The 15507-nt window shown below is 34.8% G+C and overlaps 1 protein-coding gene across 8 annotated transcripts in view; it reads right to left on the reverse strand.

Annotated features, from left to right (window-relative positions):
- The window catches only part of MALRD1 (MAM and LDL receptor class A domain containing 1), an 860334-nt gene that overhangs the window by 359551 nt on the left and 485276 nt on the right, over nt 1–15507 (reverse strand). For all 8 annotated transcript variants that reach the window (XM_084980970.1, XM_084980973.1, XM_084980974.1 and 5 more), the window contains one exon: nt 13853–14066. In XM_084980970.1, the coding sequence (XP_084837096.1) occupies nt 13853–14066 (214 nt within the window). The remainder of the gene's footprint in view (nt 1–13852; nt 14067–15507) is intronic.

Here is a 15507-nt window from a genome sequence, read left to right on the forward strand (position 1 = left end):
TAATGTTTTTCATTATTTGATTTTTTCAGCATTAAGTCAAATATATCCCTTTATAAAATATATTAAACTTTTTTTGTATCAATATTCATTAGGATAATTGATTTTTAAATTTATTTTCCTTATAGGATAAATTATCAAAACATTGTAAATCAACTATACTTCAATAAAAATTTTAAAAAATACTTTGGGGGAAAGTCTGCCCCCAAATAATTTCTTTTCTTATAAGCTGCTTGTCAGACTTTGGCATCAGTATTATATTGGCATCATAAAATGAGGTGGGAAATCTTCCCTTTTCTTTTACTTTTTGAATGAGTTCCATGTAAGTTGGTACTATTTCATAGTTTGATGGATATCACCAGTGAAGTTAGCTGAGATTAAATATGGGTTTGTAAAAAATACTTTATTATAAAATCAATTTCTATAAGAGTCTTATTTAGATTTGCTTAAGTTTAGACTTTGTAAAGTTTTTGCTCATTTCTTTCAAGCTGTTGATTTTTTCTAGAATGAAGTTAGTATTTATAGTAGGTATTACTTACTATGCTTTTACTGTCAGTAGGGTTTGTGGTGATATATACTCTTTTATTCCCAATATTAGTAAACTGTATTTTCTCACTTTGGTCAGTTTACTCAGAGATTTATTACATTTATTAATATTTTAAAGATTGTTTTGCCTTTTTAATATTCTTTTGTTTTAATATTTACTATTTTTCATTCATGCCCTAAGCTTTACTTTTGCCTTCCATATAATTACTTTGTGTTTGTTTTTTTGAATCTTCCTAATTAGGAGACTCAGATCAATGATTTTAAAGATATATATTATTTTCAACATATCACTTAATTATGGTGTGATCAGATAGCATAATCTGTTAATATTGAATCCTTTGATATTTACTGAGACTTTTAATGTGTGGTCATTTTGGGTGAATATTTCATTCACACTTGAAAGTGTTTACCGAGGATTGAGGTTTATTTTAGCTAAATTAGATAAAGGTAGTTACCACTACAATTCAGATTTTCTATATTCTTTTTTTTCTCTTTTTGTCTTTCTGCCATTACTTGGGCCGCTCCCGCAGCATAAGGAGGTTCCCAGGCTAGGGGTCGAATCGGAGCTGTAGCCACTGGCCTACACCAGAGCCGCAGCAAAGTGGGATCAGAGCTGTGTCTGCAACCTACACCACAGCTCACAGCAATGCCAGATCCTTAACCCACTGAGCAAGGCCAGGGATCAAACCCGCAACCTCATGGTTCCTAGTCAGATTCGTTAACCACTGAGCCATGACGGGAACTCCAGATTTTCTATATTCTTATCAATATTTTGTCTAGGCATTCTATGAATTTGTGAGAGATTGGTGACTAAATGTCTGATTATAACTGTGAATTCTTCTTTTACTTTAGTTCTATAAGATTTTGTTTCAGGTATTTTGAAACTCTGTTAAAAATACACATTTTGAAATTGCTATGTCTTCTTGATAAATTGACTACATTATTATAATGAAATGTCACTCTATAATTTGTAATTTTTTTTTACAATAGTCTACTTTTATTTTAGACCCCATGGATGCCTTGTATTTGCTTTCTCAAGAGAAATGTTTTAAATAGAAATTCATAAATAGGTTAAAAATGAAAGGAAAGAAAAATGCACAACAAGCACATTGTTGTATCATTTTTTAATCCATCACAATCAAGAGCTAATATTGTTCTTCATGCAAATTTTAAGAACTTTTGTACAGTTTCACTCAACTCCTGTTATTTGTTGTATTTTGTCATGTATAATTACCTCTGATATAAAAGCTGCACTACTTTGAATGTTTTCTTTTAAAAAGCATGTATTTTAAAGAATTTAATAAAAGAGAAAATGTAATTTTGTTTGTTAACTCACATAATTATAAACTGATCTTTTCATTCTTTAAGATTCAAGTCTCAATCTTTGTTATTTACCTTCAACCTGACAAATATCCATTAGCACTTTTTATAATATATGGTGAAATAAGATGACATCTCTTTTTTTCATTTATGTGAAAATGTTTTATTTTGACTTAATTTTTGAAAAATGTTTTCACTGGATACAAAATTCTGTGTTGTCAGGTCCTCTTTCCAACCCAAGTTTAGCATTTTAAATATATTCTTCCAATATCTTTGGGTATCCACTTTTCTTTTGACAAAAAATGAGCTATCAAGCACGTCATTGCTCCATTTTGTGTTAAGTTCTTTTTCACTGTTCTGGTGTCCTTCAAGATTTTGTCTTTATTTTACTTTTTTTGTCAGTTGAATTGGAAGGCATGTGATTCTCATTTTCTTTGTCCTGCTTTTTCTGATCATTTTGTTTTCCATAAATTTGGAACTTTTTGGTGAAACTTTTTATTCAAATATTTTTCTGCCCCCATGTGTTGCTTCATTTACATGTATGTAAGAATGATTTATAGTGGGCCACTGAGGCACTGATCAGTTTATGTTCTCATTTTTTTCTCTCCTTAACTATTTGGATAACTCTCAATTAGTAGACCTGTCTTCAAGTTCTGAGACCTTTTATCTTTTGTCTCTACTCTGTCTTTAAGTTCATCCAGTAAATTTTTATTTCAGATATTATACTTTTCAATTCTAGAAATTCCCTTTCATTCTTTCTCCTATTCTTCTTTATTCTTCTCCTCTTCCTCTCACTCCCTTGACACTCATTCTGTGCATTTACAACCTCTTAGCCAAGAATCTGTAGTTAATTCCTACAAAATCTTCTAGGACAGTCATTTTGTGCAGTTCCCTTTTCTCAGATATTCAGCCACTTTGGTAGCCAGGGATTCTCCATTCTTTCTCAGTTTAGCGATACTGCTACTATTTGGGGGTTTTATCTCTGCTCTGTAGAAAAACTTCATCATGAAGAAACCAGTGACAATTATTGGGTGATCATGAGCTCATATTTCATATTCTTGTCTCTCAAGATCTATTGTATTGTGCCTGAAAGCATTTGTCTCATATATTATGCCCCTTCCTATTGTTTTTGACAAAGGATAAGCCCAGGACCAGATTCTTCTATCATGAATGGATGTGTAAATCCCTCCTAATATTATTTTATATTCTAATAGCATAAGTTTTCTGATGCTTTTATTACAAATATATTGCCATAATAAAAACTTTTGTTATTTATACACATGTACATTAGGAGAGAGAGAGACAGGTTGATATCTACATCTGTATACCCCTCAGAGTAGAAATATGCATATATCTATTATGATATTTAACCTTTTCATATTTATTTTTCTCTTTTAAATATAATTTTTATTTTGGCAAATCAAAAACATTTCTCTTTTACTCTGTGTTCATTTAAGATTATAAAATTATGTACCTAATTGCCTAAACATTTTAGCTTAAACTTTTAAATATGTACTTTTGTATTCTGACTGTATTTTGATCAATAATATAGTTTATATAACTTTTCTATATGAAATGTGTTGAATGTCTCCTAAATTGTGCTGAACTTGTAAATATAGCAAATATGATTGAAATATATGCTTTTATTAAGGTCCAAAATTTCATATATATATTCATCATATTTTTCCAAATACTCTATGCATTATTTATTTTTGTTTATCTTATCAGTAAAAGTAGACAGGATTTCGAAACATGACTTAACAACGGGATTTTTACATATTTCTTGTACTACTGCTAATAGTTTTGTTTTATATATTTAGTTATGTTAGGCAGAAAGCTTCAAAACCACATCTACATTCTAGATTTCACCTCTTAACACTTAATAATTTTGATTCAAATATTAATGTTGATGTGATTACTCTTTAACTGCATCATAAATCTTTGTCCATGTTTCCAATCTATTTAAACCAATATCTATACTTACTAGAGTTCACTAACAGTACTTTTGTTATGTCATGATTTACTAAATATTTCTTTTTAATTTAGCTCAATTATAAGTAGTTTAAAATTTAATTTTATGAAAGCTATGTTTCTTATATTATTATTTATAATATGTCAACTTATCCATCATCATGCATAATATTTTCACCCCTGTCATAGCTATTATTTCCTCTCAGTCTTTTCATTTTATTGAACATTTATTCTATGTCTTGAGAAAGATTTTCAATTTTGTATTCCCTGGCAACAATTCACTCTCCCATGAGGTCATTCTGGTATAAAATTTCATTTAGGACTTTAATTGCTTTTCTTATAATTCTTTTTTGTCTTATCCAGTTTCATTTTAATCTTTTCTCTCTTATAACCATCTACTCATATTGCACACAATCCATAATTTCTTATAACATGCTGAATATGCATGATGTATATTTGATTGACCTGTGTAACTGTAATGAATACATTTTAGAATAAGATCCCTCTGCTGTTTCCGATTTTTGTTGTTGTTTTATTGGTTCCTATTTAAATAACGTTCCAGAGCTGGGGTTTGTCAATAGATGGAGTGTGTGGCTTTCCTTTGACTCATTCAATAGTATTTAGTCATTTGTGGAACTCCTCTCTCAGAACTAGGCCTGGAGGTCATGCACTGCTCACATTCCAATTTCAAGTACATAGGAGACTGTAATTAATGTTAGGTTTTATTATGAGGTGGAAATATTTCTTACCCCACTTCTTGAACCTATGACTTTTTTTTTTTTTTTTTTTTTTTGGCTTTTTAGGGCCACACCCATGGCATATGGAGGTTGCCAGGCTAGGGGCTGAATCAGAGCTACAGCTGCCAGCCTATGCCACAGCCACAGCAATGCAGGATTTGAGCTGTGTCTGTGACCTACACCACAGCTCACAGCAATGCCAAATCCTTGACCCACTAAGCAAGGCCAGGGATTGGAAGCATGTCCTCATGGATACTAGTCAGGTTTGTTTCTGCTGCACCACAGAAGGAATTCCTGGCTCTATGACTCTTTAATCAACAGAACACAAAATAATCATAACAGCAATAACCAACAAACCAGAAAAAATACACTTAAACTTATACCAGTTCCCAGAATCTTACTAAATACTCCTTATTCTCTTCCTATACTTTAACGGCCAATGTCAGTTCTCACCATTCCTGTATGAGTCAAATGCAGCCTCTTGCTTTGTTCTATACATGTTGTCTCTCATTTGTGGGAATCAACAATTTAGGGATAATGGAAATATAAATAGGTCTTCTTTTGTTAAAATTATAGAGGGAACACTGATTCCATGAAGTTGGATACTAGTTCATGTTACTAAAAATTCTAGTTATCTTTATATTGAATAGTGAAATTCAAAAGCTGTAGCTATATAATTTTACTTTTTATTTTGTATGGGTAGAGAAAACACATAGATCTTTTAAAATATTTAACTGAAGGAAGACTATAGAGGGTATACAACTATGCAAGTAAACCATTTACATTGATTATATTAATTTGGATAGGCTCAACAATTGGTAGAAATCAAAATAAGGGAATTTTAACATTAATGAATGACAAATTCTGCCTTTCAGATTAAAAAGTAAATGGTTGAGATAGGAGTGGGCCAGGGATCAGGAATAGATTTAACACCAATACATGTGAGCACTAATTTCCAAACCTATATTTGCCTCACTTGCCAAAACGGACACAGTGATAGCAATTACCCTCTTGGTGTTAAATCTAACAGAGATTTCTTAGTACCTACTTCATGTTTAACATCTGAAAATGTTAGGTACTTGTCTTTTTTCTTCTGTGACATCAATGTCTGGGTTTTTTTTTTTTTTTTTTTTTTTTTAGTTGTTGGTGTGTTTTTTCTCTTTTGTTTCCAGTCATTTTCTCCCTATTTCTTCTGTAACCATCTTTCTCTTAAGTACTGGTGTTATTTGAGGTCATAAGCCTATGTTATTCCTTCTCTTCCCACTGTGACTACTTTCCCTATGTGATATGATCCACTTAACCATTTTTATTACCATTATATATTAGTGATTCCAAACTCTACACATCCTTCAAAAATGCCTCTCCCAGGCTTAGATGTCTGTATTGCTGTATTGGCCATGTCTCTACTTGTAATACATCTTTAGATATCTCAAATACAACAAATTAAATGAAATTGCATTTTTTAAAACCTCCTCATCCTTATCAGACTGCCCGTTATTCACTTGTCCAACACAAAAAATGCACCACAGTAAATGAATCATCAGATCTGTAGATATTTTTCTCAAAAATATTTATTCACTTCTTTCCATCTTCATTGAATGCACCTTGTCACCATTATCTCTTAAGTGAAATACTAAAATAGTTCTCCTGACTAATCTCCCTGCCTCCAAAATTGCTATCATCCACACTGTTGTCAGAATGATTTTTTGTAAAAATTCAATTTTTAAATAATTCCATGAATTTTATTCTATTTATGGCTGTACAACCATCATCACAACTTAATATTAGAACATTTCCACCTCAAACCCCAGTCCATCCCTCCCTCCATCTGTCCATTTTGATAACCACGAGTTTTTCAAAGTCTGAGTCTTTTTCTATTCTGCAAATAATTTCATTTGTACCCTTCTTTTAGATTCCACATATAAATGATATCTAACATCACTTAGTATGATAATTTCCATGTCCATCCATGTTGCTGAAAATGCCATTATTTCATTCTTTTTATGGCTGAGTAATATTCCATTATATATGTACCACATCTTCTTTATCCATTCCTCATCAGTCTCCCTAATACTGCAATTTGTTCTCCCTCCATTTTTTGGTCTCCTTTATTTTACTTTGCATTTTCTCATAGAAAAATACATCATTTATCACCTTTTGATAAACTCTGTAATGTATGTGTACACAGTCACACACATATATATGCAAAACATATCCATATGTATATATGTATGTATGCACAAAAATATCCATATATATGTGTGTATACACAGACACACACATATTCCATGTGTGTGTGTGTGTGTGGAGAGAGAGAGAGAGAGAGAAAGAATATTTTCTGTTTAATGTAGCAATGTGAGGAACAGGATTTTTGTGTGTTTCATTTACTGATGTATACCAGGATGTTTCAAATACTGCTTGACATAACTTTTCCATAAATATATTTTAAATTATTTCGATATTTTTGTCTTTTCTATTTCTCTTCATCATTCTTTTTTTTTTTTTTTTTTTTTTTTGCTATTTCTTGGGCCGCTCCCGCGGCATATGGAGGTTCCCAGGCAAGGGGTCCAATCGGAGCTGTAGCCACCGGCCTACACCAGAGCCACAGCAACGCGGGATCCAAGCTGCATCTGCAACCTACACCACAGCTCATGGCAACGCCGGATCGTTAACCCACTGAGCAAGGGCAGGGACCGAACCCGCAACCTCATGGTTTCTAGTCGGATTCGTTAACCACTGTGCCACGACGGGAATTCCTTCTTCATCATTCTTGAAAATGTTATCAATCTTTCCAAATCCTCTGACATTTGTATTCTTGTTCTAGTCCATTAATTTAATTATTAGCTAATTAATTTCTATGACAAGGATTTAAGTATATAAAATTTTCTCTAAGCACTTTCTTAGCTAAATCCCATAGGTTTTAATGCACTGTTTTTATTATTATTTAAAACATTTTCTAATTTTACTGTACTTTGGGAGGAAGACATGAGTTATTAAAAGTGTCTTCTTTCTAATTAATAAGGATTTTTTTCTGGCTTTTATGTTATAACTGATTTCTAGGCACTTTAATCCATTAAAGATTATTGAAATTTGCTTAATTTTTAATAATATATATTCTGTGTACACTTGAAAAGAATAGATATATTCAGCTTGGAAATTTAATAGTTTAAATGTGCCTACTAAATATAGATCAGTGGAACAAGATAGAAAGCCCAGAATTAAACCCATGCACCTGCAGCCAACTAATCTATGACAAAGGAAACAAGAATATACAATGGAGAAAGGACAGCTTGTTCAATAAGTGGTGCTGGGAAAAATGGACAGCCACATGGAAAAGAATGAAATTAGAACACCCCCTAACACCATACACAAAAATAAACTCCAAATGGATTCAAGACCTAGATATAAGACCAGACACTATCAAACTCCTAGAGGAAAACATAGGCCAAACACTCTGACATAAACGACAGCAACATCTTCTCAGATCCACCTATCAGAGTATTGACAATAAAAAAATTAAAAAATGGGATCTAATCAAACTTCAAAGTTTCTGCACAGCAAAGGAAACCCTAAATGACACAAAAAGACAACCCACAGAATGGGAGAAAATCTTTGCAAGTGAACCAACTGACAAGGGATTCACCTCCAAAATTTATAAACACCTTCTGCAGCTCAATACCAAAAAAACAAACAACCCCATCCAAAAATGGGCAGAAGATCTAAACAGACAGCTCTCCAAAGAAGACATACAGATGGCCGAGAAACACATGAAAAGTTGTTCAACATCACTCATTATTAGAGAAATGCAAATCAAAACTACTCTGAGGTACCACCTTACACCAGCCAGAATGGCCATCATCCAAAAGTCTACAAACAACAAGTGCTGGAGAGGGCGTGGAGAAAAAGGAACCCTAGTACACTGTTGGTGGGATTGTAAATTGGTGCAACCACTGTGGAAAGCAGTATGGAGATGCCTCAGAAAACTAAACATAGAACTACCATTTGATCCAGCCATCCCACTCCTGGGCATCTATCCAGAGAAAACCATGACTCGCAAAGACACATGTACTCCGATGTTCATTGCAGCACTATTTACAATAGCCAAGACATGGTAACAACCTAAATGTCCATCGACAGAGGAGTGGATCCAGAAGAAGTGGTACATATACACAATGGAATATGACTCAGCCATTAAAAAGAACGAAATACCAGCTGTTTTAGCAACATGGATGGACCTAGAAACTATCATGCAAAGTGAAGTCAGCCATACAATGAGATACCAACATCCAATGCTTTCACTGACATGTGGAGTCTGAAAAAAGGACAGACGGAACTTCTTTGCAGAACAGGTACTGACTCTCAGACATTGAAAAACTTATGGTCTCTGGAGGAGACAGTTTGGGGGGTGGGGGGATGTGCTTGAGTTGTGGGATGGAAATCCTGTGAAATCAGATTGTTATGATCATTATACAACTACAGATGTGATAAATTCATTTGAGTAATAAAAAAATGGAAAAAAGTTATTAAAAAAATTAATTAATTAATTTGAAAAAAATGTGCCTACTAGGTTCAGATTGGTTACTAATTATGCTCATCAAATATCCTGCATTCTTACAAATCACAGTGCAGAATTAAAATTATTTGGAGTATGTATGAGATACTCTTAATTGTGTATCAATAATAAATATGCTAATTAGAATGTTGAGGGAAACAGAAAATATGGTTGTCTTCCAAAGCCTCTACTCCAGTGGCAAAGATATAGTTAACCAAGATTTTAGGTATGTCAAATACACAAATTACTTTCTTTTATGATTATGTACTATGTTTTGACATATTTATATTTTAAAGCAAATAAATAACATTTTAATTTTTCTGTCAGATTTTGCTTTCTGAGTCTATACTAATCTACAGAAAATTAAAGCTACAGCTATTACTGCTTTATAAAGGATTATTTTCTTTTCCTCAGTCAGAGATAGTCTATGCCTTTAAAAATAACTCATTTTTTTTCATTCTTTCTGTTATAACTAGGTAGTGCATTTCTACCAAATGCTATTTTGGAAGTTTTCTTAGAGTTGTGATATATGTTCAGCCTTTACATAGAATTCTCAAAACAAAATAAACAAAACACACAAGTTCCAAAGACCGTGAAACTTAAGGCTAACTTCTTGGTTTGGTTGTCTGCCAAACTTCTGAGATCAGTTGCTATCATGACTTTTAAAAAGTTTTTTTCCTATTCTTTTGGGTCTAATTTAAGCAACAAAGTTTATAGTACGTGCAGGAAGAAATAACAGCATTCATTTTTCATGCAGCAGGTTCTAGCCACTCTATAATTAAAACATAACATCTAAGGCCATTAACATAAGAACACAATTGAACTTTTAAAATGCATAATAAAATAAGCAGTGCTATGTAAAAAGAATTCATATTCATGTAATAAGAACCAGTATCGGGAGCTCCCACTGTGGCTCAGCAAGTTATGAACCCGAGTAGTATCCATGAGGATGTAAGTTAAATCCCTGGCCTCACTGAGAGGGTTAAGGATCTGGCGTTGCCACAAGCTGCTACGTAGGTTGCAGAGGCGGCTCAGATCCTGTGTTGCTGTGGCTGTGACTGTGACATAGGCCTGATAATTTGACCCCAGCCTGGCAACTTCCATATGTTCCACTCCCACACACACAAAATAATATCAAAATGTTTGTTCTAACTTTAGATTAACATGTGTCTCGGGTGTTCCTCCGTGAGTTGATTTTGTACAGTACTCATTGTGCTCCTGGATTTGAGTGAGTGGTTCCTTTCCCATGTTAGAAAAGTTTTCGGCTATTACCTCTTCAAATACTTTTTATATCCCTCTCTCTTCTCCCTCTGGCACCCCTATAATACAGATGGTATGTTTAACGTTGTCCCAGAGTTCTCTGAGACTCTCTTGATTTCTTTTCAATATATTCCTCTTTTCTGTTCTGCATCAGTGACTTCCACTAGTCTGTCCTCCACCTTGCTTATTCGTTCTTCTGCCTCCTGTATTCTGCCCTTGGTCGCTTCTAATGAATTTTTTATTTCAGTTATTGTATTTTGCATATATACATGCTTAAGTTTTCAATCTTGTATTTCTTTGCTCAGTGTTTCCCATAGATTATCATTCTCTGTCTCCAGTTTATTTCCAATGTCTTGCATCATCTTCAGTATCATCAGTCTGAAGTCTTTTTCCTGGAGGCTGATAATCTCCAGATCACCTAGCTGTTTTTCTGGGGTTTTTCCTTGCTCCCTTGGCCCGAGTTATAGTTCTCTGCCTTTTCATTTTTATAGGTTTGGGCTGTGGTGTCCGTTTTGGCAGACAATAGAGTTATTGCCTCTCTTCCTTCTGATGTCTGCCCCGCCCCCCCACGCCTTGTGGCTGAAGTTGGAACCAGGGGTTGCTGTAGGCTTCCTGATGGGAGGGACTGGTGCCTGCCCACTGGTAAGTGGCACTGATTCCTATCCCTCTGGTGGGTGGGGTTTTGTCTCTGGGTGAGATGAGAGGGGGCTATGTGCCCGGGGGTTCTTTAGGTAGCCTGCTTACTGACGGGTGGGGCTCTGATCCCACCTGGATTATTGTTTGGCCTGGAGCTTCTCAGCCCTGATGAGTGGGGCCAGATTTTCCCAAAATGACCACCTCCAGAGAAACACACACTGATGAATATTCCCGAGAGCTTTGCCTCCAATGTCCTTCTCCCACAATGAGCCACACTCATCCCCTGTTTTCCCAGGAGATCTTCCAAGAACTGCAGTCAGGTCTGACCCAGATTCCTATGGAGCCTCTGCTTTTCCCTGGGACCAGGGCACATGAAAGCCTGTGTGCACCTTTCAAGAATGGGGTCTCTGTTTCCCCCAGTCTTGTGGAGCTCCTGTGCACAAGCCCCACTGGCCTTCAATGCCAGACGCTCTGGGGGCTCTTTCTCCCAATGCCAGATCCCCAGTTGTGGGGACCTGACGTGGGGCTCAGAACTCTCACTCCTGTAGGTGCATCTCTGTGATACAGTTACTTTCCAGTCTGTGAGGTTTCCCACCTGGCAGGTATGGGGTTGCTAATAGCATGGAATCGCCCCTTCTACCTCTTGATGTGGCCTTCTCTTTGTCTTCTGGAGTAGGATATATTTTTGAAAGTTTCCAGTCCACTTGGCTGAAGGTTGTTCAGAATTTGGTTGTAATTTTGTTGTTTTTACAAGGGAAGTTGAGCTCCAGTCCTTCTATTTCACCATCTTAATCCCATCTTTGTTCTAACTTTTTAGTTGTTCATTTGTTCTAAGAGCTAAAAAAAAAATTCTTCTTCCTATGTAATATCTGGAACTAATGAATCTTTCTTGCTCCAGTATTACTGATATCATAGCCCCACTTAAATCTTAGGTGATTTGGCAATCACTTCACTAAAAAGCACCTTCTGATACAACTTTCCCTTCAAAGGGTTATAATCACTTTTATCTTTATTTTTCATAAAAAATGAACTACCAAGACAATACATTTCAGTATATTTCTTCGACTCTCTTAGTATATCAGTATCCCCTCCCAAACACAGATAGAGGAGTCCTAGAAATATTCACAACATTATCTAAATACAAAGAGTTCAAAAATTAGCCAGAAATATAATGATACTTTCCATACTGAAAAGCTGTACTGTCATATCTTGGTAAAGAGATAAACCAGCAATATTACAAATAAAATTCATAAGCATATATCTGTCTCTCTGACTTATAATAGATTTGTGAGATACTCAAATGAAAATGCAAAGAGGAAAATGTAAAAGGATTTGACCTAGAAAATAACTACAAATGCAGCAAAAATATTAAGGTAAAAATATCAATTAATATGGAATTCCAGAGGAGGCAGTTTTGCTTGGTTCATATAATAATAATGGATATTATAAGACATAATCCGCAATTGAAGAAACAAATAGCTATTAGATATAAACAGGATTTCTAAACATTTTTGGTTTTTCTAAGGATTTCATTATATACAGAGGTGGTATGATAACTTGGGCTAAGCTCTGAAGTACTGAACCAAAGTACTCAGATTCTAGGATCAACTCTGTCAGTACCAGTTTTATGAAATTTGACCAAATCTTAGCCACTCTTTTCAGCAGCTTTTTCTGAGAAATGTACTCATAATATCTGTCCCACTTACCTCTTGGGCTTTTACAAAGATCAAGTGGAGATGAGTTGATAAAAGGGCTTTAAAAATTAAAAGTTCTATATAAATGGGAGCCTGTACTATACTGAAGTTCTTGTTTGTTTTTTTTTCTTTCCCAGATTTGGTTTTAAGAGGCAAAAAAAGAACAAACTGTCACACTAGCTCAGAAATTATTAATGGTGATAGTGGAATAATTTGTCAACCTTCATTTTGACATTTTGTATTCACTTCATTTACAATGAAATGAAGCAACGGTGGACTCCTTGGAAGATTTTACAGACTTCCCTGAATGAGCACATATGGCCCATTTATCTAAGAATATTTTAATAGGTGCAGTTTATTATGAGTTGATCTCCCACAACAACACTACAAAGCTGATATATATTTCCCAAATAGATAACTTTGTCTATTTTTACATTATTTGGATATTGATTTTTTTTTGTTTGTTTTCTTAATGACATCTGCCAGCTTATAATTGACACCAAGGAATGACAACTCTCTGAAATCCATCAAAGCACAAAGATGTGTCAACCCTGCTTGAAATGGCTTTGATGGATGTTTTGCTTGTCTTCTTTCCAAAAAATTCTTTCATACACAAAATACTTGTTTCCACTTTGTCTCTGAAGGCTCCTATTTTCCAGTTAATCTCCCATTTCTCATATATGAACACTAAGCCATCAACTAATTTTAAATGACTTAGGGTTCTAATTTAACTATTGCGGGGAAGGAAAGGAATGCTTTTTGGGGGGGGGGGTTTGAAACGCAACAGCCACAGCAATGCCAGATCTGAGCCATGTCCTTGACCTACATCACAGCTCATGGCAAAGTGGGATCCTTAACCCACTGAGTGAGGCCAGGGACAGAACCTGTGTCCTCATGGATACTAGTGGGGTTTGTTTCCGCTGAGTCACAATTGAAACTCCAGGAATGCTTTTAAATGGTTAAATCACCTTACCTGCCTTGGCTGTTGATATATATAATACACACACACACACACACACACACACACACACACACACACACACACACACACTCTGCATTTTTCATCAATGAACCCACCACACAGAGGAAGGCTGTGGGAGATAAAGGCAAAAGCAAGGAAACAAAACACTTCCACTCACCACAAATGAAAGTTGTCTCATCTGAATTATCAGCACAATCATTCACAAAATCACACAGCTTGTCCTTGGCAATGCAGTGCTTGTTAGCACATGTGAATTCTTCAGCGGTACATGTCCTGTCTGCACGAAGTAGGGGGGAACAATCTTGAAAGGAAATGTCATCCAGTGCTACATCTCCTATGAAACTGATTCCACGCTTTGCCCTGAAGACAATCTTAAAAAAAAAATTTTAAAGCCAATATCAGTTTATGTGTCCATCGAGAATTAAAAACTTGGGGCAAACAGTAAATATAGAAACTAGGGCTTGAATGATAAAAATGACCCTATCAACCCCATAACAAAACTGACCCAGGGTGTTTGAGGGATAGCTAAGATCTGTCACAAACCCAACAGGTAAGAATGTGGGACTGGCAATACCACTCCCTCTTGTCCAGATTTTTAGGAGAAGGGACCTAAGACCTTGGCAGGAGTCACCTACTAAGAGTAAGAAGATGCAAATGTATATTTTACTTTATTTTATCCAGTCTCTCCTATTCCTCTGATCTGTCCAACTCAATTATTAGAAGTCAAAAAGATATCAAACCTCAGTGCCATGAATTCTTTTTTTAACTGGCCACATATATGGAATTGAAATGACTGTCATTTGGCATTGATTAATGTATATAATGAACCAAATTCTCATGTGTACCATTTTTGGACAGTGAGATCCCGCTTTTATGGACTTTGACAGAAGTGATGAAAAATAATAACAGAAGCCACTACAGTTCTCTAACTGAAACTAATTCAGACAGTTTCTACAAATCTGTCTGCAAGCTAAGCATGTATTTGTATGTTAACATAAGAAATACTTACATATTTTAAAGTGAATTTAGGACAGTTGGAGATGAGTTAACAAGAAATACTTATTTACCTCCACGATTTTTATGCAAAACATTTACTGTCATCAAACTCTCAAACATCTTTTCACCAAAACTAAACAATTGTTTTTCTTGAAAGAAGTAACTGGTTTTTCCTTAAGATGTGTTATGCTTTTATGCTACAGTATGAAAACCTAGCTTTTTTCCTTTTATGAGAAACTAGAATAACTGAAAATGATGTCTTTCACATTATAAAAAAAAGCCAAATAAAAGTACAATTTTTATGTAAATTCATGCATCAGATTTACTTAAGAGGAATAACTATTGCTCTTCATTGCAGATGTGCTAGAAAAAAAAATAAATTTGTAGATAGAGAGTTTGGATGTGATTAAGAAGGAGTGAAGGTAGAAAGAATAATGACTACAACATTTTTATAAGAAAATTGAGCCCAGGAACAACATGGACACACAAATTGAAAAAGATCCTCTATTACTTGGATGTATCTGAACATTTAAATATGAGGTGCAATGCTCTGTGATTAAGACATCAGATAATACAATGGGTATCTCAAAATGTACTTGCTTATTTGTCATTTATAGATAAAATCTTATTTGCCTGCCATGTCCAATTGGTCAAATTATCACTTATATTCAATGCTCTACACAATGTTAAGATTCCATAGGTGGAGTTCCCATTGTGGTGCAGCAGAAACGAATCCGACTAGCAACCATGAGGTTGCAGGTTCGATCCCTGGCCTCACTCAGTGGCATAAGAATCCGGTGTTGCCGTGAGCTGTGG

Source organism: Sus scrofa, chromosome 10 (assembly GCF_054392235.1).
Source record: "Sus scrofa isolate SSC_HxYL_T2T_F1_AM1 chromosome 10, Sscrofa_HxYL_maternal_Yorkshire_Landrace_v2.0, whole genome shotgun sequence".
In the NCBI taxonomy this organism is placed as follows: domain Eukaryota; kingdom Metazoa; phylum Chordata; class Mammalia; order Artiodactyla; family Suidae; genus Sus; species Sus scrofa.